The following is a 26,405-nucleotide window of genomic DNA, read 5'->3' on the forward strand; positions in this document are numbered from 1 at the left end:
CTTGCCTTCATGTAAGTAACGATCAGAATAACACTGTGTCAATACGATTCAGTGCCCTACGCACTATTGGATGGGGATAAGGGTATGGAGAAGAAGAATTATTATATCGACCTTAGAAAAAACATAATAAACCTACGTTATTGAAAATCAATTTCCTACATATGAAGTGAATCATTTTCATTCAAAGATGAAAAATGACGTAAATCAAAAGAGAGATAATGTAACAATATATGAAAAGGATGGGATTAAAAACAAATGTAAAGTATTTTGATTTTTTTATTAAAATAAATATTATTTTAAACAGTTTAAAAAGTATAGCACACATATGACTCAAGTAAATTAATGACAGCATCTGTTTTAATATTTTTTTTTGCATTTACAGTGATTTTTATTGTTTATATAAAGCAATTAATGAGTTTACAAAAATTTAAGTGTAATCGAAAATTCATAAATCACAAACTGTACAAAATATATAACTATATGTTATAGTATGTGCATCACGAATTGTTGATTTTGATAAATCTGACGCATGACCTAAATGAGAATTTTCAAAAACCATAAGAGTTATGGTGTTGCATTTGTATATACGAAGTATAATATACTTAAAAAATATTCTTCTGCGGTAGGAATGTCAATAAAAAGGGCAAATAACTATAAACATTCATAAGCATTATCATTTCTTTATAAATATATTGGACTTGCACATATTTACTTCATGGGTGCCGATTTTATCTGTACCTACATACAGTAAGTATTATTATTGTTAATGTGTTTTTTTTATGGCCATAAAGAACTCACAATAATTATTGTAATGCTTTGAATTACATCTAATCTAGAATTTTACTCGTAAACAATTTTAAAAAGGAATACTTGTATAAAATTTTTCGAACGAAGTATTTTCATTTATCAAAAAATATTTTAATTGAACCCAAAATAAAGTTGACCTTTTGTAAGACAATAGGCAAGATATTATTATCTTTATCGGAGATCTGTATTTCTTATCGAAAATATATTGTTTCCATTTCGATAAAAATGTGATATCAATTGAACCTCTAATTTTAGCATTTCATTGTATTCCCGAAAACCTTGAAGAACCGGGAGTTACGGCACGTAAACATTCAATTGTTATATTTTTGATTGTCATTCAATAAAACAGTTCAATACACTCGCTTTGTTACGATTAAAAATCCTTATTAGCTTCATAATCTGTGACCTTTTATTGTGAATTTCTTCGTTTATTACACTTTCAAACACTTATATCTTCGGATACTAAAGGAAATGTTCCTCGTATAACAATTATCTTCGCTAATGCTTCGGGTAATTTCCAGGATAGAAGAATTGCTGGTTGTAGTACTGAATGGGCAGCTGCGGCACGAAAAACTGTAAAAATAATGACATCATTATGATTATGTGAAACCGTTAGACCCATTTCAAATTCAGATTTATTTTGATTTTTTTAAGATCGGAAATATTTTTGTCTATTTATTTGGTTTTTTTTACTTATTTTTTCCTATTAAACATTCGTTTTGATTTAAATTTTTCTATTTTTTCTTTTAATACTTTGTTTGACCCGTGATCTTTTTATAAAGTAATGTTTTTTACAAATAAAAAAATCATTTCTGATTGCATAAGTAGCAAATATGTATCCAAACACACATAATTTCGTACCAAAAAGCGAATCGTACTCGTATGTACAAACTATACGGTCCTATTTACTTTAGATTCGCACGGCGCAAATTCTCAAAGGAAATATTTTATACCGAATGATTTATTTAGTTATGTTGTAGAATTTATAAGGCATACTTATCAGAAGTCAATAAATTCTTATGTCACTATCGACGAATATGAAATATAAGAGTTTTCTACACTATTGCCTATACATGGTCTATTACGTTAACACATTTGGCGCATGTTTTACATTTATTACCTTTCCTCGACGAGTCTCCGTATTCGGTAACGCTACTCACCGATTGCTAATTCTATAAACCTTAACACAGAATGTGAAAAGAAGTTTATTTTCAGTTAACGCGTTTGAATACGGCTGATGAATAGAGGGAAAGCAAGTGAAATATTTTTGAAAAGAAACTCTCATACTCGCAAACACCGCATAATAATATCTACTAGAATGAATCAACAAGCGGGCTAAAAAAGCTTTTGTTGATGAACTTCTTGATCTCTTTAGTATTTTAATGAATAGGATTATGTCAAGCATAATAAGCTTATTAATTCGTCAATTTGTCAAAAGATTGTTAGGATTTGTGAGATGGATGAGAAAATATTGCGTTTGAGTAGTACCTACTTATTTAAAAATTTAGATGCTGTGTTAGTAATGAGTGTCGTGTCTTAAGGACTTATTAATTACATAATACGCGAGGTATTGCAGCAACAACCAAAGATCACATGGACACGTAGAAATACCATTATTAAAATAACGGATGCATAAATATTGCCATGATTATAACAATAAATTGTGTACAATTATTATTTTATTGAAACGTTATTCGCAGACTATTTTATATACGAGTGTTTAAGTATATACGTATTGATTTTTCATCCGCAATAAATTATAAGAAATCGAATTCCTCAATACCTGCGTTGGTGACTTCTTAATTCTCAGAGCCATTTCTTTTTCATAACTCAAATCCAAATCATTCTGGTGCTGTCTCTCGCCAAAAATGTCATTAGAATCCAATGTGTTGTGCTTGTTTCGGATATCGTATGTATAGGATTTGCTATATTTCCTCGGATCTGCGTCTTGTTCTGGAGTGAAGTATTTATATCCAAATCCTGGAATATATCTGACTCCGAGTTGTGGCACTTGGTAACTGCTGCCGAAATAGTTGGAGTCGCTCTTGGATTCCAAGGATTGGTAGTTGGGTTCGGGTCGGTACTCTTCTTGGTTTGTCGGCTGGGCATTGTTGGTCGGAGGTTGGGTGCTCTGCACAGGGGCTTGTTTGGTTGGTTGGGCGTAGGCGTTGACGAACGATTTGAGTGGCGAGAGAGTCGTGGTGGCAGGCTGGGATTGTGTTTTGGGGAGAGGGTTGTACACGATGTGGGTGTATCTGTTCCTTGAGATTGGTTGTGCGGGGGACTGCACGGATGACGGTACATGACTCGGGGCCTTTGTTGTGAAGAAATGAGCGAGTTGCGGCAGAACAGGAGCCCTGAAACAAATGCACCACAAAATTGTTAGAAAAAATTGAAAACATACACTTGTACAATCGATATGAAAATGAATGCACTACTCGTGTTTAATAATAAAAGGATGATTATAATAGGAAAATAATTCATATCCTGTAACACAAAGACCTTTTACCACTATAATAAAATATATTTTTTTTTGTATTTATATACTTAAAAGAATAATTGAATGAAGTTGATATTCCAGAATCAAACGAATCATCATTGTTTTAAAGCATTCAGGATTACGTATTTTTAAAATTCACAATTTATTCATAAATATCAAATTTACCATGATATTCTGTTTACCATCTTTTACACTATGACACTAAGAGAATCAAATATAAATTTATGTAAATTTATGTAATTTATTATAAATTTATGTAAAAAATTAATCATATTTTTAATGAATAAAATGTGTATGTGAAAGTTAAAAATCTAACGCTTTTTAATATGTTGAGATATTGTTAAATGAATGAAATCACTTCGTCTAAGCTAATTAACACCGAATATGCTGGCATTAAATTGGATTGATCTTTAAACCCTTGTTTTGAGTGATCATCACTAAAAAGTAGCTAAATAAATGATACGTTATTATTTCTTCCAATTTCTAATTACCTGTAGGGATTAGGGTTGGGAATGTCTCCAGACTGGTCCTCCCACGCGGGAGCTGGTGCTCGGTAGGGCGGCTGGGGAGGGGGGGTGGGGGGCGCGGGGGTAGGGGGTACTATGGGACCCCCGCTCGTACCCCACTTCACCGATATCCCCCCCGCCCCTGCTATCCACGATACGGAGATGAGGAGGAATACCAGGTTCTGTGAAAAAAAACTTAAATCAATCATCATACGTATTGAAGGGATTAACACAAAATAACATGTTAATAAATTATGTTACCAAGAAACATAAACAATGATTAATCATAAGAATAAGTGTAAGTCGCTCTCCAAGCACAACAGCTTAGTTTCTTTATTGGAAAGGACTACGTTATTAATTTTAAGATTGTAAAAGTAGATATGTGTAAAAAATTCATTAAAATCAGTAAAAAAAAACTTTTGTAACCATATTAAATAAATAAAAATATTACATGAAAATAAAAACATGGCATGACCCCAATTAATATGTTTCTTTTTGTTAATGTGTGTGTGTATGATCCTACAAACCGACAAGTACTGAAAAGCTCATATCCATATTTAAATTTTCCTTGAAATTTTCCTTGAAAGTGTTAGAAAAGAGAAAATATTTTTTAGAATAGTAAATGGTTAGTTACAGGTGTGTAAAGTGACCACTTAACCAGGTTGTGACAGGTTTTAAACCCTGTATACTTCCATAATCTTCTTCTCCTAAGTGGAAAAATCCCAAATTTTTGAACACACTCATAAATGCTGTGAACAAATATAATTTTTTTCGTAGGTCGTTGTAGGTAAGTAATTATGTAGGGGTTGATTCCACCTAAAACATGAAAATCAGCTAACCACGGGACCACAGCTGGATTCTTAATAATGTAATCTTTATTTCATCTTACTGTTTACTGTTGTTTCGAGCATTCATGATTCTTTTCAGCTTTTTTAGTATCAAATACTTAATTACGCCAGTGCCAATGTTAAGATTACATTCTTAATTTTAACAAGCACAACAAGATCTATCCGTGTAGTTACAGACGTGAACATTAATTTATTATACTACAAATTGTGTACTTGATTTAGAGATGACTGATTTAATTTTTCTCGAAGAATAATCGCTCTCCATTATTTATCTTTAATTAATTTTGATTGCCCAAAGACTTAAATTGGTATTATTTTGTGAAATACTCGCAGTGTCACTCCGATTCAGAGGAGCGTTTGCAAAATCATTATGTATGAAACATCGAGCAATACAAATTTCCATCAAATTATGAGAATTTACCAACGTACAAATTAAATCGTTGTTTATGATTAATGCTAACGTATTTTACAAGATTTGTAAGAACGTCCATTAAATGAATATGCCCATTTTAGTTTGAAATATACGAACATTTATTTTAGTATAGCCGCAAGAGAGGCTTAAACGTTTATTTATTCATGTAAATACCATTGTAATTTATGTTTCGATTAATACGAAAAAAATGTTGACTGCATCGAGTTTTACTGAAAAGTAAATAAAATACAAAAAATGTGCTTATTAATACGTATTTTGTGTCTATATTCAATAATCAAGTAATGAATGTTTTATCAACTACTACCATGTTTATATGTGTAGGAACAACCTCTTTTTTTTTAAATAACCCGCAAAACCTTTACTTTTAGAGGCTTGTTTGCAGGTAGGATGGTAAGTATGGGAAGGGTGTTTGTGATGTGAAAAATACATCACAAACACCTGACTAATCAAAAATAAATCTTTCTTGAATTTATTTTATACTTAGCAGGAATCGAACCCGCGACGCCAGTTTCGCAGTCGAGCGTCTACCTAACTTCTCCACGGCGCCAGTATAATATTTGTAATTAGCGGATGTTAATTTATCTGTAATTAAATAGATAAATTAAAAAAAAAATACAATTAAAAATGATATTTGATTCATGCGACAGTTTCTTTTAATTGTATTTTATTACTACTGATGGTGCATTAATTTTTAAAGCTTCATAATTACTTATGATTTATTTAAATAACTTAAAATATTACTGAATCAGCGATTCTAATGTACGCTCTAATTTTTGAAGAGAAGTTTCTCATCGACATAATATAATCAAATATTCTATTTTATGTTAAAGAAATTTCTTTATTCATAAGATACAATAAGTAAGATGTTATAAATTACCTGCCGATGGATCGACTATTCCTCTAAAAACCTAGTTGTTTAAATGTTAAACAAAATAAATCAGTAATACACTTTGTTTTAACTTAATAAAATAAAAAAATCTCACTTTACCATTAAAATATTCTTCTTATTTTATCAAGATTAAAAAAAAAATTGACATTTATTTTACAAGGATATTTCCATGCCCCTCTATTTAAGGGAAAGTTGGTCGGTGTGAAAAGAATGAATAAGATAAGTGAAAAAATATCTTTAAAATAATTCAGATTGATAAAACATATCACATTGTACTAGAACACGTTTTAAACATTAATTTCAGGTGAAATACCTACCCAAACGAGCCGCGATCTCGTATTCAACTTTTTTTCAAGAATATTGTACTCGTATTCTTTTGTAAGTTACCATTGACGACAAAAAAAGCAAAAAGTTTGAAAAAGCAAATACTGACTACTTAAAAACTGTTTTAGCTATCACAAAGAACTTTGAAAAGAGTTACCGTTTTAATAAATATGCGTGTTTTTTTGGAATGATTTAAACCCAGAATTTCCGATGTTTCCGTTGAGTAATCACAAGTTACTATGTAGCTGTTTCGCTTAATTATTTTAGATTACAAAAGAGTAAATAGGTTAGCAAATATCTAACAATGCAAATTAAATTTACGAAATGTAAGTTTGGAAGAAGTCTATGTACCTGCTATTAATTTATTAAGTAGGCGATATAGTTTGTAAGTCATTCGACGGAAATTCTCACGCCGCGCGCTGAACCGTTCACAAAAATGTCAGTTCGTGAATAATGCAACCAAAACAACGCAGATGTACGAGTAGAATTATAGTTTCATACTCTTAATCCACTTTTCAAACTTAGATTTTAAAATTTGTTTTATTTTATATATTTTCCTAAATATTTTTTTACATAATTTATATTTGAAGCACTAAGTTTGAGATTTTCCATTTTGTAATTAAAATGTAACTTTGTTTTAAAATCAATTTAAATATTTTATTATAACTAAATTATAATGTCTACTGGTTTCGAAGCTAACCGCTATTTTATCAAGACTGATTTATACTAATTAATTATAAGACTGATTAATCCGTCTTAGTACCGGTAGACATTATAATTAAGTTATATTAAAATATTTATAGTGATTTTAAAACAAAGTTACAATTTAATTGTTTATAATTTTTTTACATTGTACGTTGTTTTTTGTTGTTGTTTTTATTTCTTACTTTAAAATTAGAATTAGCTTTATTTCAGTTGGTATGGGCATGTGGAGCGAATGGATAACAAGAGATGACTGATAACGTATGTTTGGTGAATGTAAGCCGAATGTGTTCTCCCGAACGGAACGAGGACGGCCGAAAAAAATGTCACGAACTGATCAATCAAAACTAAAATCTGGTGGTGTTAAAAGTCTGCGTAATCAGAGGGCATGTGTGACTAGACATATGAATGTTAAGGAAGCTAGGAGTGTGTTTCAGGACAGAAGAGTGTGGTGTTGAATTGGCGTGATGGTTGTAGTAGTAGTAGCTTTATATGACAGTGAATTTGCATATTGTATACTGGTATACCTACGCACACGCCACATAAAAAAATGAAAATCATGTTTTCAGGCTTTTCCCAGTATGTAAAACAATCCGGGGCTTGGATCTTTCACACATCCAAATAAAATGTGTTTAATCCAACAAAGATGGCTGTTTTGAAATCATTTGTACCTACATATTGTGTTAGATTGATTATATATACAAGAGTTCCAAAAAATGTAGTAGTGAAGTTGTCAATTTTCGGTGAAGTGGTTAATGTTGCACGTGTGTAAAGCATAAGGCCTGTAAATACCCACACTTCCATATTCATCTTCATTTATGCTCAGCTGAGATGCAAAAAAAAACTAAAAATTACTCCCAAGTAGAGAAAACCCTGATTTGTGAACAAGTATTTGGACACACTAAAAATGTTGTGAATATATAAAAATGCAATTTTTTTTTTTTTTAAATACAATCTAATAAAACCATTAAGCGCTTCGAATACAAATTATTTAGAATGTACATTTTTTTAATAAAACATTATATACGTACGTATATACTGGTTATATTGTTGTTTTTACTTTAATTTTAATTAATCGTAAATAAAACAAATAACATCTTACGACTATATCGAATACCTACTCAAATTGTTATATACTCGTTTGGAAACGAGTTATTAAAATAATTATTTTACGCGGCAGGTTTTTCAGTAATTAAGTATAATTTACCCATTTGAAGGGATTTTAATTCATCATCTTAACGTTATATTCTCACGCTATTCTATGGTGAAGTATTGCAACATTTTATAATATTAATATTTTAAGGAATTTTAGTTCACAACGAACGTAATTAAATGCATATATATATATATATATATATATATATATATATATATATATATATATATATATATATATATATATATATATATATATATATATTTATATATATATATACATATATATATATATATAAATATATATATATATATATATATATATATATATATATATATATATATATATATATATATATATGTATATATATATATATATATATATATATATATATATATATATATATATATATATATATATATATATATATATATATATATATATATATATATATATATATATATATATATATATATATATATATATATATATATATATATATATATATATATTAACGTTAAAGATTTTCTTATTACAAATTATGTACGGTTAAAGTTAAAACTTAATAATCTTGAGGTAGCATTTTACGAAGGTGGTCGTAATTCTAATTATCTAAATTAATTATCTTTTTTTTATCAAAACCAGATCATTTTAACGATGAATCTTTAATATAATTTTATTATTTATTCGTCAATTAATTCAGACGGACCAGCATCGTTGACCTAAGTAAGTTTTTTTTAACAAATCCTAAAAATCGAACTAGAATACCATAGTTTTTTTTTACTCAGCGATTCTTTAAAAAATTAATATAATGTCGACGACGTGCTGAATTGTTAAACGTGTAGACGACAATGACTAAGATCGATGGAATCAAACTAAATGTCTGAATCATTTAACATATGATTGGGTTTTCATATCGGATCAGCGGCTCAGTATATCTGAACGAATTGTTAAGATTCGGTCGTTTCCGAACCATATCTATTATGAATAATACTATGAACGTACTATATCTCCTATTGTATTTTCCCTCTTATTAACCAAATTCATTAATATAAATAAAAAAAATAATTCGCCTATCGGGAAAACAGGAATAAAGCCCATAAGCTCCCAATACAGAAGATAAAGCATTTGGCGACAAATACAAATTACCCATTAACAATTTATTTTCAAATGACTGTCTAGATTCCTCAATTATATCTAACCCCTCATTCACTAAAAATAAATTACTAAACGCTTTTTGAATTCTTGGTAGGGATGAGTTACTGGCAATATTTGATTAAAAAATTGGCAGAGTAAATGGTTGGTAACATTGTGTTCTTCTACTCGGTGTTAAAAAATATTTGTAAATTCAAGTTTGGTACGTTTGGTACGAATTTTTATATAGATCGGTTGGATATAAATATTTTAAAATATCATTGTACGAGAATTTGTGTTAGATGTCACTCAAACTATCTTGAAATATAAACCATCCGAATCAAGTTTCGTCTGATAGAATTAGATTAAAATTAAAAAAAAATATATTAATTGAAAACAAAATATATATCTACATATATGTTTAATCTTTTCCATAACTTCATGTAATTAAATCCATTTTAAGATTTAAAATAATGGCAAATGTTGTCAATGGATGACAGAAAATGGTGAAACTTATTTAAGTTATGGTGAAAGTTGCCTTATCGAACGATGATATTATTATGAAGATGGCCTCGACATCGCATTCCTCGGTGCACAAAAAGAGTATTATAATATTATAATACTTAACCTCTTTACATTTTATCCACGGTTCACTTATACATGGTTAGATCGATGGCACATATTTAATTGAATAGACTAATCAGTGTTACAAACATTCAAGGCTTCGATTATCATGAAGATCGTAATTTCTAACCACAATTGTGATTGTTTGGATTAATATTTTAAAAATAATTCATCAATGCTCAATCTCAATTCTAGTTAAAGTTTTTTTATAAATTTGGTTGATGTTACGGTACCCTTATGAATATACTGTTATACAAAATATACCCTTTTGAAATATATGTTGATTTTTTTTAACAGAGGGGAATTGAAACCGCATCGTCATCTCACCAGTTAAATGTCTACCTTTACTCACGTTCCCTTTAAGTATATTACGTAAAAAGTTAATAATGTTCATTGTTTTTAATTAATATACAAAATTAGATATAACGATATATTTTAATGAAAAGTCATAACATGGGAAAATAATTAAATAAGATTTGATTTGAATTCAATGTTAATTATAGAACCAACATAACTAACAAAAAAATTCACAATGGAATCACGTCGGGATATATACCACGACGTAAACATAATTACTTGTAAAACTACCGACTATTCATACCAAAATGACACCATTATATCGGCACTTATACAACTCAAATACCACAACATTAAGAAAACATTTTATAGATAAAATTCGGTACTTTTCTGAGCGGTTGAGTTTATATTACAATATATACCGCGATCCGACTCTACTGTGATTTATCTACACTACGTAGATAGCACGTTTTCCAATACATCCACGGGCAGTATTGGAAAACTTACTATCTACGTAGTGTAGATACATTTAACATTAATTCTGGGTTTTAATTTCTAACGAATTATTCAGGAGTTCATCAAATGAGTTTTTTCTATAACATCATTTCTGGTTGGCAGTACCAAAAATATATTAAAAAAAATAGAATTCACCGAAAGAAGGTAGCATTTATTTTCACTGCGTATATAATGCTTTTGTCGAACCACTCTCTTTACTTATCTTTATGCATATTAAAACTATAAACCTTTCATTTTTATTTTGATGCTTTAAAATTATGTCAGTTCAGAAAATAGTATTTGAAAATATCACTTAGACCTTGAAATTGACAAATCTAAATAATACTTTCAATAGATTGTAGTCTGGTGGTACCTTTACAAAAAAATTGCAAAAATCTTTTTAAAAAAGAAATATGTATATAAATATATATATATATATATATATATATATATATATATATATATATATATATATATATATATATATATATATATATATATAAATATATATATATATATATATATATATATATATATATATATATACATATATATATATATATATATATATATATATATATATTACATATATTAATTAAATTTAGCATCACTTTAAGTAAAAAAAATAGTGACTTTAAATTTAAATTTTGCTTGGTAGATACCACACTTTTTTAATGTATATTTAAAAACATATTTCTTAAAATATACACGTGTTTCAATCCATTCAACACAATCCATTTACCATAAATTAGAATATTAAACATCTAATTTATGGTATCTTACTATTGAAATAAATCAAATCAAATTAGTTAACGTTTGTATTTTTTTAAACAAACAAATAACCAAAACCATAATTTATTATTACATTTTTATCACATCTTTAATGTTTATAATCAATTTAAAATGGTGTTTTTATCAGAAGTGCTATTAGAATTGTTGTTCAAAAACGATTTTACGCTAGATAGTGAATAGGGCTAAATGGGAAAACAACATATGTTTACAAAAACATAACACTAAACGTTAGATTTAAAAAATAATGTGTAAAGAAATATTATGAACAATACAACTAATTATTTGAATCTACATCATTACAAATTTCAACCTTTCCTCAAAACATTTCATCCAGCAATCATTAAAATAACATGTCAGATATATTTATGTACTTACAATGTATGTACAATATTATGCAACACACGTGTAATTATTATTGTTAACAATCTGCAGGCCAAGGAAAAATAAAATAAAATAAACTTACCATTTTCGGATGTATGAAGATTTCCATTTTATATATTTTTGGAACACTTAAAGTTATTTATTACACATTCACTTAATAAATTATTGATTGAATTACACTACACATTAATATTAAATCGCTGTAACACGGGTTCAAAAATACATATTATTACGCACTATTTTTTTGTGCTGTGAGAGGTTATGTTACGTTTGAAAATAAGTTACTCATATTGCATATGAAATATTATATTCTGAGTACTGAAATATTATATCCCTAATTGGAATTCAGTTAAATCTTAATTTTCATAAAAATAATTGTTTTTCTTATGGATTTACAAATGTCAGCAGATTGTTTTTGTCTTTCTTTCTTGTTCAAAATGAATTACAGGCATAAATAACTGCAAGGAAAGGCAACTAAATACATATTATGAAAGATAAAAAATTACTTCTTAGTGTAGATGACATTAACTTATCTTAAGACTGGATTTTTATTTCTACCTTTGCCATTCTTGAAACGGTCGTTGATCAGTATTACCAGGAAGTAAATGATACTGAAAAGAAAATGATGAAATATTTGATTCTTACTAAATGGAAGTAAAGTTAAAGTTATCTTATTTGCGTTTTTATGCGTTATCTTTCATATGTAATCGATGTCCTGGATTTTGTTTTGCTTGATGAGTATACCAAAAGCTATTTATTATTTTTAAAGAATTGACATAATATTATATGATTTTATGGACACGTGTATTATAATTTATACGAATATATAATTCATCAGGAAACTCACTATTAATAAAGATAATATGGAAAACATTGCTCCATATTTATGACATTATTTACTATTGAACCGTTTATTACTTCTACCGCAAGAAGACCTTGTTTCTGATACTAGAAGGCAGAAGGTGACGCGTGACAGATTTATTCAACTAAAAAACTAAACGCATGATATTTATGAATTTTTATTTATCTTCTTAAACTAACAGTGATCGAAAGACCCTGCTATAAGCAGAAAAAATATGTTGTTCCTTTTCGGGCTTATTGCTAAAAATGACGAGTCTTACGCATCAGAGCCAGTAAGTAAGCAAAATAGTGAAGTTCTGCAGACTGGGGAAACCTAATAAAGAGACTTTTATTTCTAACTTTGCCATTTTTAAACCATTTTAATTTTTTTGTCAATATTATCAAACATCCATCAGTTTTGTCAGTAAATTATTGATACTGAAAAGAAAATTTTGAAATATTTGTTTCGTACTAAATGGAATTACAAATAACATTTTATTTTTCATACGTTATCTTCCAATTCTAGTTTGCGTTTTTAATGCGTTATTATACAGCGTATATACGAGTATGTAAGCCCCTTTAAACATATTTTAATGAACCAAGCCGATAATTAATTTTAAAAAAATCTTTAGTTTCATCATTCCCGTGATAGATTAATATGTACATACTTTATAAAACGTTTGCATGACACCGGAAATTACATGTAAACATTGGTATATTATGTGAAAAATCTACTAACTATTCAAATGATTGTATTTTGTTTTTTTCGTTATTATATTTTATCAATAAAGTTTTATAATATATCACATAAAGTTCTAGTAAAAATAGTTTGAAGCATCTTTACCTCTCAAGATTTTACCTTATTGAAAATAATAAAAGGTTAAGAATTACATATAATAAAAAAAAAGGAGGTGAATAAATAATTCGCTTTTTAATAAATAATTGTTTTTGTTTTCAAATTATTAAAAATGACAAAATCGTAGATAAAATAAATATTAAACGTTTATTTGGTATCATTACTTTTTAAAAACTGGTTATAATTTATGTATGAAAATATTGAAATGAATAAAATTTAACCAATTACTTATATGTAAAATGTTTTTCATTATTTTTTTATTATGATTTTTAAAATATATGTTAAATATACCAGACAATTTTTTTATTGTAATTATTATTAATCATCTTCGAGATACGTTTTAATAATGGAAATTAATATATTTTTTTAATTTCTTTATTCATTTTTATATATTAAGATAATTTTGTGGTAACATGAAGATATAGTCGTAAATTTTATTTGCACTAGAATTAATATTGAAGGCGCATTGTAAAAAATAATAATACACAAATCTTATGTAATTACGTGTTTATTTATCTACAATACGCTACTGCACTTCAAGTTATGCATTTTATGTGCATAATGAAACTTGGAGGTCAACTGGTCCATCGTACGTATCTCGTATCTTCGTAAGCTACAAGTATGGATTTCTTGTTATATATTTTGTACTACGTACCTCAATAATTTAATGCAATAAAATAACGTATTTATTACGCATCAAAAAGTTAACAAATGGCTGTGTAAACAAAGTTCGCGTCATTTGCAATAACCACTTGCTTAATCTAGTATATCTCGTCTAAAATCAAAATAAATAGCGTTAAATAATTTGTAGTTTTATTAATAATTACATATAAAATCGGACATTTTTGGACATTTTTTGCAAAAGTAAACATGCTAATTTTGACAGTTTTCCTGTAATATTACTCATATGTTTATAAATGTTGTATTTTATTTATACTGAAAAAATTGTGTCTACTTAAAAACAAATATAAAAAATAGATTTGGTCTTTAATAATGCAAATTATTTCAATGATTATGATTAATTTTATATCAATTTAAAAACTCGTTATATTTCAATTCAAAACTAACAATATTAGAAATTTTAAATGGATTAGTTTTTAGGATTTCATTTTACATGGATCATTAATATTTTTGAGATTGTGTTTTAATGTTCTTACGTCACAATGCATTTTTTTCTAGACGCCAATATTTAAAAACGCCATCAAGAAAAGAATATTGTGAATTAATTATTTCATAATTTAATCAACGACATATATGATATATTATATAAAATACATATAAGGAGGTTCTGTTATAGGTAAAACTCAAATCATATTGTAGGTAAAATATTTTACTAAAAAGCTAGTAAAATAAATCATAAGTTCTTCATTTTATCGTTACAAAAAACTTGTTGAATTAATACATGGGTATAAAATCGTGTTAACCTCTGAAGTCATTACGGAAATTAGTTTATTGAACTTTTTGGCTTCGACCATTGACATTTTGAAGATTAAGACTTCAATTATTGGTTTGCAGTTTGTTGCAAAAGTAGAGGATTTTTTCATCTTCGAAATGGAAAAAAATCGATTTATATAGCAAATCTATTAACGGTGTTTGCCCACGGATAAATTTTCAATAGTATCAAACATACGAGTAGCTTTATTTTTAGATGATTAAAAGTTACTTACTTTCCTAAGCTTTTATATTTGGCCACTTCAATAGTTTATTCAAAGGCAGTAATTTTAATCGCTTAGTATAAATATTACCCACTATTCGACAATCATGGGTAGAATGTTGAATGTTAAACGTATCTAAACCAGCCTATGACAAGTCGTAAGGCGTGTAAATGCTCATATATGTTTTTGCCAGTCGTTTGCACGAATAACTAATCATAGTTCACCCTACTCCTTTTAACTAGAATGCTGGAACACGTTTCTGAAATATACTCATAATTTAATTGTTAATGTATATTGAAGACAACTACTCTTTGAGTTTACCGTTCATTAGCACTTATTGAATATACGTGACCTTTATTGATGTGTAAAAAAAGTAATTACTTACTAAATGAGTGTTTTGGACAATTTAATATTATGTAAAAAACGCATCAAATCGTGCTATTTGTATCCTTTCTAAATCGTAACAGAAGGTTTCTCAGCCATTTTCAAGTAAAGCGATATATCTTCTTGATGTAACAAAGTCGTGAAGCGCATGCTAAGCAGAATGTACACACGAGGTACATTTTCTCGATCATTCCCATAAATTACCCAAAGCTTAGAACCATTCATAGTCATCACGTACCACCGTGATGACACAACAAATCATGCAGCGTTTAGATGGTCACTTTTATGCAAATTCGGAATAAAAAATTGTGAAGGAAAAACATTTTATGGTCTTAAGTTTGCGTTATTCTTAAATATAGCTATGAAGGTCTGGTTTATACTCGTCGCTAGTAATTCATTACCTACCATTGATTTTATGTAATACATATTTCGAGCGTATCCAGCTTTTTAAACAAATTCATGAGTCACGGACGTGAAACGTGTTTACAAATAATTTGTTTTTGTTTCTAGAAGATGAGCACGATTTTTTAATACGGTCTATTATTTTTTTCATATTGATATGCCTTTGCATAACACGACTACAGCTCGGGGTCAATTTGATTTTTTTTTTAAACCACTAATTCGATGGTGAAAATCCTAAATTAAGTATTTATAAAAAACATAGAAAGTATCTAATTACTATATTATGCTTTATTTTCACAAAACTTAAGCCGCTAATATTATCTTAACAAATAAAAGAGTTTTTGCTAGTTTCATAAAAATCATAAATATTCTAAAGTTATCACCGAATGCTTTGAAATTTTGACTGTTAAATATGCCCGTGTTTTATCTGCCTTTTTAAATATAAATATAATAGTGATATAATAAATGGTGAAGGGTAAATCATGTATTATTTTGAAAAACAGTATTTTTACCGTAACAGCACCATCAGTTGAACGTTACAGCAACACAGCCCGTACCTACTATTGCTCATGACGTATAGCGTATTTGTTGACATTTGCTGTCATTTTTTAATGTTTTTTAATGCACTTTTGTTACATAGATTTTTAATATTTGCATTACTAGCATTGTGAAATTAAACATGTTAGATATGTGTGATTTGTATTTTATTTCTTTTCCATTTAACCAGACTCAGTCAAAGTAACGCGTAGTCGCAGAGCTGGCAATTGAAAAACTAGTATTTTTAAACCGGTCGACGATCTATATTTTCACGAAGTTAATTTCATTAAAAAATGGCATTATTATTTGTTACCAATCAGTACTTAATTTCATCTAACATACACTACGTACGGGTATTAACGTCTTTGGAATCGACGTCCTGAGTTGGGATTCTATGCGGAACTTAAGTATTTTTAAACCGGTTGTCGACCTAAACTAAACTAAAGAAAAATAAATGAAACCTATTTTTAAATTACCTACAATACCTACAATACCTAGCAAACGCATCAACGTCCGTATGGAATCCCAGTCTCGGTCAGAATATCTACGATTTAAGGAAATTCACCGTCGTATTAAGACATTTTTTTGTAATTATATCTAACCAATTACCCCCTTAATAAAAGAACACAAATATTCTATTTCGTTATTGCGATGGAATCGTGCGAACTTCTTTAACAACGAGTCAGTTAACTACTAGAAGTTACCTACATATTACATTACGAAGGTGCTCAGTGCTCACCTAGCATTGTATCATTGCCTTCCTTGTTTCGCTGCCATGATCTAAGAAGAATTCAACATAACATACATAAAATTACAGGTAACTCTACCAATGAACATAATGATCACCTGTGGTTTTATACCATCAGCAAGTCCATATGTGGAAGCCATACATCAATCTAACGTGCTTTCCGAAATAATTGGTTGGTTAATGTCAAGCTGGGACCCAAATGTGGGTGGTAACTTATTTTACTGGTGATGATGCAATATATGGCAAATATTTAATGAAAATTATTCATTTTGATAGATTTATATTATCCACTGACACTTCGTGATGGAATTGCATTTTTAATTTATTATTAGATTAAAATCAATATTTTTAGCTTTTCCACTTTTTTATTTGACCAGCGACCGGGTTTCGTCGTTACCGACATCATCAGACTGGTCTGATGATGTCGGTAACGACGAAACCCGGTCGCTGGTCAAATAAAAAAGTAGAAAAGCTAAAAACATTGGTTTTAATCTAATAATAAATTATTCATTTTGATAACATTTTGAATGTGTCCAAATACTTGTTCACAATCAGGAATACCTCCAATTATTGCAATTATTTTTCATATTATTTTTTGACATCTCAACATAGATGAAGATGAATATAAATGTCTGGGCATTCACGGGGCTACCGACCGTCATAGGCTGGTTTAAGGGATAGAATTGCTGGGACAATTGGTGAATGTTACACGTGTGTAAAGTGAACACTTAAACCAGCCTATGACGGTCGCAAGCCCCGTATTTACGGGGCTAGGCATTTGTCTTGACTTTCATATTCTTCCTCATCTGTGTTGAGATGTATTTTTATTTAATTCCAATTGAAACATTTATATTTTCAAAATAAATGTCCGTAATGCAAGTATTTGAAGACGTTATTTAAAACGTTGTGTGGTTTGTTATTAATTTTAGTGAGATATTTTAGTAAAATGTGTTTTAGACAAGCAATATGACACAGTTACCGAGAATACTCACTGAGAAATAGAGAATACGAACAATTATTTTTTTCACGTTTTCTTTTCTCATCTTTTGTTTCATACCTGAAGGTGATCAAAGTGTTTTAATTTTTCTTTTAAAACATTTTGTGTTTTTCGAAAAATCATTAAATCAGTAAAGAATGATAATTTCTTAGCGTTGTCACAAAAGCCACAAAAAGAATGAATTTTTCTCATTGTCAGAAAAATAGTTTTTTTTATTTGAAAACGAGCGTGCGAATAATCATTTATGACCTTAGGATTTACCATAATAATTATATTACAGGTTTTTCTAGGAAAAATATCATGGTACCTGACAGCGATCCTCAGGCATTGTTGTCTTAATTAGTCACGCTATGTATGAAATCATCGTTCGAATAACTATGGGAACTAATGAATGCCTACGTTTAACATGTTTTTTTTAGTTAATACTCTTTTGTTGGTTTGGTATCAATTTATCAATCATCAGATGATGTACAGCGTACACAGCCCGATTCAATGACCTGTTTACGAAGCAGTGAATTTGTAAGGAAGTATTTCTTTAAGAAATACACGGTTGTTCAATTCACAAAGGCGATAAAAATTATGTCAGTAAATACATCACTTCCGATTTCTTAGATAATATTATAGATTTACAGAAATATAGATACATTTTATTATGTTGCAGGAAAAAATTGTTTCTCATAAAGAACGACAAAGTAAGAAGTTTGTAATATTTTTTTCAATTCTCTTATTCAGTTCCTAAAGGAGATTACCAAATAGTGAGATCGTTACTATTGTAGGGAAATTTACTATGTTTTTTTTTGGAATCACAGAGCAAGTTGTAGTAGGTACACGAATCAATCCCTTTTTTAACACTCGTCACGTTATTTAATTTTAATATCACTCAATTCGCCAAACTCTTTCGAAACTATATAACTGCTATTTAACTACTGAAGCATAGAATCAGAAACTTGCATGTAAATATATATAAGAATAAACAAATTCACATTATGCAATGAGAAAATTATAAGAAAGAAATAACCGGAACTGAAATCAGTTTAGTACCCGCATTTAGTGAATTTAGGCAAACCAAAGTAAAACTTAAAATCTCTCATTGACGCCAGAGAACAAGTAAAATTGACTAAAATTATGTAAAATCACAAGACAAAATCATTTGAATTGGTGGAACGATATTGCGAAGCACTGATTTTTTTTAAATGGTAGAGTACATTTAAGTATGTGGGAGTTTGCAGAATAAATCAAAAAGTTTCTGCCACCATATTTTTTTACCCGCCCGGCCAAACTTCTTTCGCTCATTTTTTCGATCGCTCTCTTTCTTCCCCTCTCAATCTCACAGGAGAAAAATTGTAGGACACAGGACACGTATCATATAAATGAAACTAATATTCTTGTTTTGGACGAAGGAATTCGTATGCTATCTATTGCACGATGATAATTTTGTTCCGCAACCTTCATGTGGTGTTTCAGAAAAGTGCCAACGGGGTAGAGTTAAAGTGTCTCTGTATAGCGCGCAAATAAAATCTTTCCCAATCCAACCATAGATGGCTCCAGTGAACTCACATATACAGACAATATCATGAGATTAACGATATACAAGTACGTAGGAGTTTAAATTTTTTAAGTAGTGTGGTTGTAATCATGGGTAGAATGAGGAATGTTGCACGTGTGTAAAGTGATCACTTAACCAGTCCATGACAGATCATAAGCCCTGTAAATACCCAGACTTCTTCCATATCTTCTTCAACTATGTTGAGATGTGAGAAATGTTACTCTCATATATTTATAATTGACGTTCGAGTTAACACCACGTGGATCGAAGTTCTATTATACATTGAAACGATTATTCGACTTTAGATTTGTGTGGTTGAGCAACTTTATTAAGGTTAAATATGTTTAAATACATATTTATTAAAAATCTCGTTTTAAAATCCATATAAAATACGTAAGTACCTATTTATTATCATGTAAAGTGTGTGTCGACACGCAGCTGACATTCTTAATACACTTAATATTCCACTTTTTTCTTCCAACAAAATTATCTTTATCAGTCGAGCGGTAATTATATATATTTTAAATCGATGAACGTTAATTATAATGAAAAAGTTGGCGTGATAAATACTTCTGATTGGTACTTGCATCTTTTCGACACGCTTTTTTTTGTATGATTAGAAGATCTAACGATGCCCATTGTCTGTAATAAAATCAATTATAACGTCAATGCGAAATTAATTGGTGGCAATGCAAATGGCGGTCACAGTGACAGGGTTAGAGTATTCAAGATGGAGCGCAGAATCCCAAGGCAGATGAGCGAAGAATCACGAATTTGAATCGAGATTAAACAACTTTTTCCCCTTTTTGTTCGACATTCTATTTTGCGAAGGCTGTGTTCGACTTTACCATATACATGTATCACCAATAGTAGATGTCTGTCGATATAATCGTAATAACATGGATTTGACTTGTAAGTGATGGATAATAAATGTGGAAAAGTGGATTCAAAGGTTGTCTTAATATATTGGTACAAGTTTTTATTTATTTACACGAATTTCTTGTACTAAAAGAATGTACACTGAAAGGTATACACCCGTATTCACAAGTCCTGTTAAAATTTAGATTTGTTAAACTATAAAAAGGGATAAAAACATCCTTATTTTCTATGTCCTAACCTCATCTAATTGTGACCGATATTAGAAATTTATTTTTACACAGGATGCCTGTTCTAAAAATAAGAAAATTCATGGTAAAACACGTTAAATGGTTCACATTGAAAGATGAATAATTTATAACATAACAGGGTTAATTTTAAACTGTTTTTTTTATGGTAAAAAATAAACGTAATTCATTTCTTTATAGATTTAGATTTTATTTGTAGATCTCCATTTTAATTTATATATAAAATGCATAAATCAAGCTTTGATTTTTAGAATCTACTAAATCGTATTTTATTGTTAAAAACACATTAAAATAAAATTTGTGACAATTTCTTCGCCTAGTTATGGCATTTTCAAACTAATGTCAAAACCCATTGTAATATTTCTTAAAACAAAATGTTAAATGATATTTTAAAATTGTTTCTCCGAATAGCTCACTTAATGGTGACACTGCATCCGTACTTTACTCGTTTATTGAATAAAAGTTTTACGGAAACAATGATGTCATTTAATAAATTTTGGAAGGTACATTGATACTATCTATTTACCTATTTTGAAAGCAAATCAATATGAATGGTTTATGAGAGCTTTCTTTATGACGTCAATATATTTATTTTTAATTTTCTGCTTCGCTTCTCAATATTTTCTTATCGTAAAATGTCATTTTTTATTACATCTATTTGAAAAGAAAGTTCTATTCCCGTTGATATTTCAGCACTTATCTACTGTTAACTACTGTATCAATGTTATCAAATTGTATCGCTTGTCACGATTTGTGTTTGTGTGTATATATATATATATATATATATTTTTTTTTATTTATTTATTTTATATATATATATATATATATATATATATATATATATATATATATATATATATATATATATATATATATATATATATATATATATATATATGTATATATATATATATATATATATATAAATATATATATATATATATATATATATAAATATATATATATATATATATATATATACATAAATATATATATATATATATATATATATATATATATATATATATATATATATATATATATATATATATATATATATATATATATATATATATATATATATATATATATATATATATATATTTATATATATATATATATATATATATATATATATATATATATATATATATATATATATATATATATATATATATATATATATATATATATATATATATATATAAAACATTATAAATACTTATGTATTTGCTATTTTAATATTAAAAAAAAATAATAAAATGTTCTTTATCTGAGTATGTCCAAATTTACAATTTATCTTGTAACTACCTGTAAATCAAAGACTGACTAACGCTAATAATATAAGTTTTCTGCATTACGAATTAAAATCCGTTAAAATAAACATAGTTTACCACATTTTGGGTGTGCCTAAATCCTTGTTCACAAATTTGGATTTCTCCATTTAGAAGTTATTTTTATAATTCGACATCACAACGCAGAGAAAGCATATGGAAGTTTGGGATTATGAGGGCTTTTGACCTGTCTTAGGCTGGTTAAGTGCTTTATACACTTGGAACATTCACTCTTGTGCCTTTGATTGACAACTACACTTCTCAATTTTTTGTAACTCATGCATATATTCATATAAATCTCTCGTCACTTAATGTGTGAGTTCGTGGCTGTATCTATCGTTGATAAGAAAAAGCTTTTATTTAGCGGAGACCCTTTTATTTAAATATATCCCTCACTCCTTTCAACAACGTCATATATCAAAAAACGTCAATTTTCAGTTGTGCATGTTTTCCAAATGCCCAGAAAATGTACTATATACCAGCAAAAGCGGCATATTTTAAACTTAATATTTACCCGCTACAGGGCAGAAAGTGTTGTTTTTGCATTTTGAAGAAAAGGTATCGTTCAATAATTTTTTTAAATATACTAAATATGTTTCAAATAGAGAAAAAACCTTCAGGTTTTACCTAAAACGATCTGTTGCAAAGTAAAAAGTTCAATAAGTGGCTTGATATTTATTTTTAGTACATTGTATTATATTTTTAAACTTTAAAAATGTTCTTCTGAAAAATCAAGTTTTTTGATTTATGACGTTCTTGAAAGGAGTGAGCGAAATGTCCTAATTTCTGTATGGAGGTATTTCGTCTTTTTTATGACCAAAGAGATATATTCAACAAAATGCGTATTTCAAACCAGTATATTTAAAGTATCGCTGTGTTGACAATGCAAAAATGTTTTATCTCTGTTCGAACTATGAGAGATGTTGCTTTTAAAATATGCTTTAACCTTCAAAGCCAATGTCGTTGTTAAAACTGGAAATGTGTTTATTTTCCATACATCATCCACATTACAAAAGGTCGTGTCGATGTGTTATGTTGGTTATAATTTACATATCGGCAACTTATTTTAGTCAGAAAGAAACTTTTAATTACTTTTTTAAAATTCATATGTAACTTCCTCATTATAAATCTAAATACGAAGTTATGTTGGTTCTATTTAGTAGGTTATATACCGGAAAGCATAAATATTTGAAGAGACATTTTTATAACTAACGCAATATGGATTTTTAAATTCGAATTTGATAAAAGTTATGTTATTATAAAAGTAATCTTTTCGCCACTATAATGTAGTGGTTATCACGTTTAACTACCGTACATGACGCTCCTGGTTCGTTTCATGGTGGGATTATCATTAATTTGTATTTTATTTGCATTATATATAATATTTCATGTTACTCGAAGGGCAAGACTTGTTTTTACGCTCAAGATAACGTTGCTTTATCAGTTAGCACAAAGAAAAACTTTGTAATGGTGAAAGTTTTATGGTAATACATTGGTATTTTATAGGTTATTGTTTTAGCATTCTGATTCACAATACAAATTTACATAAACGAGTAAGATGAGTACTGATTTTTTTAGAATTGATGAAGAATAAATGTTGCTAAATTTATGATGTCACAAAAAATACATCATCGCTTTTCTCTTACATACAAATATTGGTTAAGTACACTAATGTACGTTCTGTGGTATCATGAATATCTGGCGAGGACACAGGATGTCATACTTAAGCAATACTTTTTTATGGTCCATACGAATACGATAAAAGGTTTATGTATCGTGTATCCCTACAAACTTTATTTTGAGGGGTTTTAATGGATTTTTTTCTTTTTATCCCACGCATACAACATCGTGCGATAAAAGGCCTATGCGCATTGCAAAGACTAAAATGTAATTTTCTTCTTTTTACTGGTAAACGAAAAACGATGAATAAATAAAAAAAAAATAACCCAAAAAGATCATTGTATATTTTAGTTAGTATGGTAACAGAAACCTCATAATACTTAAGTATTTCCCGACTACTATAAGTCTTCCTCTAACCCTTATCCACACCTAATGGTTCATAGGGCACTGCATCGTATTGAGGCAGTGTTATCTTGATCGTTATTTAAATGATGGCAAGGTGAGTATTAAATAAACATTAGGGTTTGAAATCAACAATATTTATTTTCACTCCCCCTTGGAAATCGAACCCGGGACCTTCTACATGGTAGCCAAACAAGCTAACCATTACACCACGGAGGCGGACAAATATATAAGTATGTATATAAGTAGTCTCACCTAAAGGTGAGGACTGACCGGAGCATTTCGCGGAGCACGTTACGATGCGAGCATTCGTATATTCAGTACAGCGACTGAATATACGAATGCTCGCATCGTAACGTGTTACGTTACAACGAAATGCTCCGGTCAGTCCCCACCTTTAAAGATGACGGATAACTTTTAACAATTATTATTACATTTTAATTAATAAAAATTTAACCACAATATTTTTTGTATACACTGTAGCACGACCATGTCATGAGATATCTTATAGCGGTGGGAGTAGAATACTTCTAAAAAAATTGGCGCCCCCTACGTCTACGAACGTTCTAACAAATGCTAGTGAAGTTAGTAGATAACCAGTAATCGAGATTTTAGTATACCAGTATCTGAACATACCCGTCTCTTCGTCAGGACTAACACTTGATTAATAGTGTGGCTAATGTGAGTAATGTGAGTGATGAGTAATGTAGTGCTAGTAGATCTTATCGTCTGTATGCTAGTGTAGTGATTGTTCTGCCGAAGAGATGGGTACATCTCAAAACTGGTAAGCTAAAATCTTGCTACTGGTTACATACTAACATTTTGTAATAATACCTGACCGCAAAGTTAATGTTGTTACTTTTAATAAAGTAATAATTTAACGTTTAGTTACTCGATGTGTTAAGGTTAACAAACTCAATTTCGGATATGGACTCATTTCACCGAACCTATTATTTACCATTAAGCAGGCACTAGATATAAAATATTAATTATAATCTTGATATTTGTGAGTCACTGAATCAATGAGTTATAACTATTAAATCGTCACGATGCAAATGCATATTGCAATATATATGTGAAGCGTATTTCGATGTATGAAACAAACGGGGGTTAAAAATAAAAGAAAAGTTATTACTGTTAATTAGTACATTACATTAAAAATCAAACACTGGCATAAAATAAATAGTATGTTTTTCATGTTTAAAAGTATCTTTATATTTTTAGCATTTCTTTTGTATTATACTGTTATTATTATTTTATATTATTTTTAAAACATATTTTTTTAGTACTTGCATAGTTAGTAGTCGTCAATTAGAACGCACAATACGAATTATAAATAATAATTCTTAATGCTTCAAATACTTTTTTTACTTTGTATTTTGAGTAAATAGTATTAAGTGTTGTTGTTTATGTTAAACTACACACATGAATCTCTTTCCCAAATGAAATGGGTATCAAGTTGTATAAAATTTAGTATTTTATTCCAAATATTGACCAAAAACAAAGTTTATGGAATAAACAAAAAAAAACTACAACGTAGAAAATTAAGTTCATAATATTTTGAAGGATGGCGTTATAAATTAATAAACAGATACATTGCTAGTAAGCTCTTGTTAGAGTTATTGGTAATTTGAATGTACCGAAATACCAATATGTAACCCTGAATACAAACTGATTTATGTATTTTTTTTCGTTCGAAATCGTTATTGAAAAAATAAATTAATTAGCAACAATTTTAAAGATTAATCAAAAGGATGAAATGTATCCAGTCAATCGAGAATATGCACAAAAATATGTTTATTTTAAAATCACAAATAAAATAGTTTTAAAAATAAATCACTGAAATGTCACTGTCACAAATGCGATGAATATTTGAATATTTTCCAGTGCTTTCATTGTCGTGAGGAGTAATGACATAATACACTTACAAATGATAACGAAACTAACCTAACCTAACCTCTTGCAGCACATATAAACAGCCAAGTACAGATTGTATGGAGTAATCTATTTACCGCGGAAAACTTTCCAATGCACTGCGCATGCGCGTAACTCTTTTCCCGCCGTCAAACGCG

General features: G+C 28.7%; 1 protein-coding gene across 4 annotated transcripts; it reads right to left on the reverse strand.

Annotated features, from left to right (window-relative positions):
- Nucleotides 1–260: 260 nt before the first annotated feature.
- LOC148301045 (uncharacterized) lies at nucleotides 261–26,405 on the reverse strand. Of its 4 annotated transcripts, none has more exons than XM_088273884.1 (5): nucleotides 26,346–26,405; nucleotides 11,971–12,088; nucleotides 3,799–3,995; nucleotides 2,591–3,164; nucleotides 261–1,380 (listed from the first exon to the last, which is right to left on the reverse strand). In XM_088273884.1, exons 2-5 carry the CDS (start codon nucleotides 11,995–11,997, stop codon nucleotides 1,306–1,308), a joined length of 873 nt encoding a protein of 290 aa, XP_088130010.1. In that variant the 5' UTR covers nucleotides 11,998–12,088; nucleotides 26,346–26,405; the 3' UTR covers nucleotides 261–1,305. The 4 variants fall into 4 exon arrangements, with proteins under 4 accessions (XP_088130010.1, XP_088130011.1, XP_088130013.1 ...); XM_088273885.1 differs by having other exon boundaries at nucleotides 26,262–26,396; XM_088273887.1 differs by having other exon boundaries at nucleotides 26,291–26,393.

Source organism: Brachycentrus maculatus, unplaced genomic scaffold (genome assembly GCF_059751285.1).
Source record: "Brachycentrus maculatus isolate JH-2025_06_01 unplaced genomic scaffold, ASM5975128v1 h1tg000617l, whole genome shotgun sequence".
Lineage (NCBI taxonomy): Eukaryota > Metazoa > Arthropoda > Insecta > Trichoptera > Brachycentridae > Brachycentrus > Brachycentrus maculatus.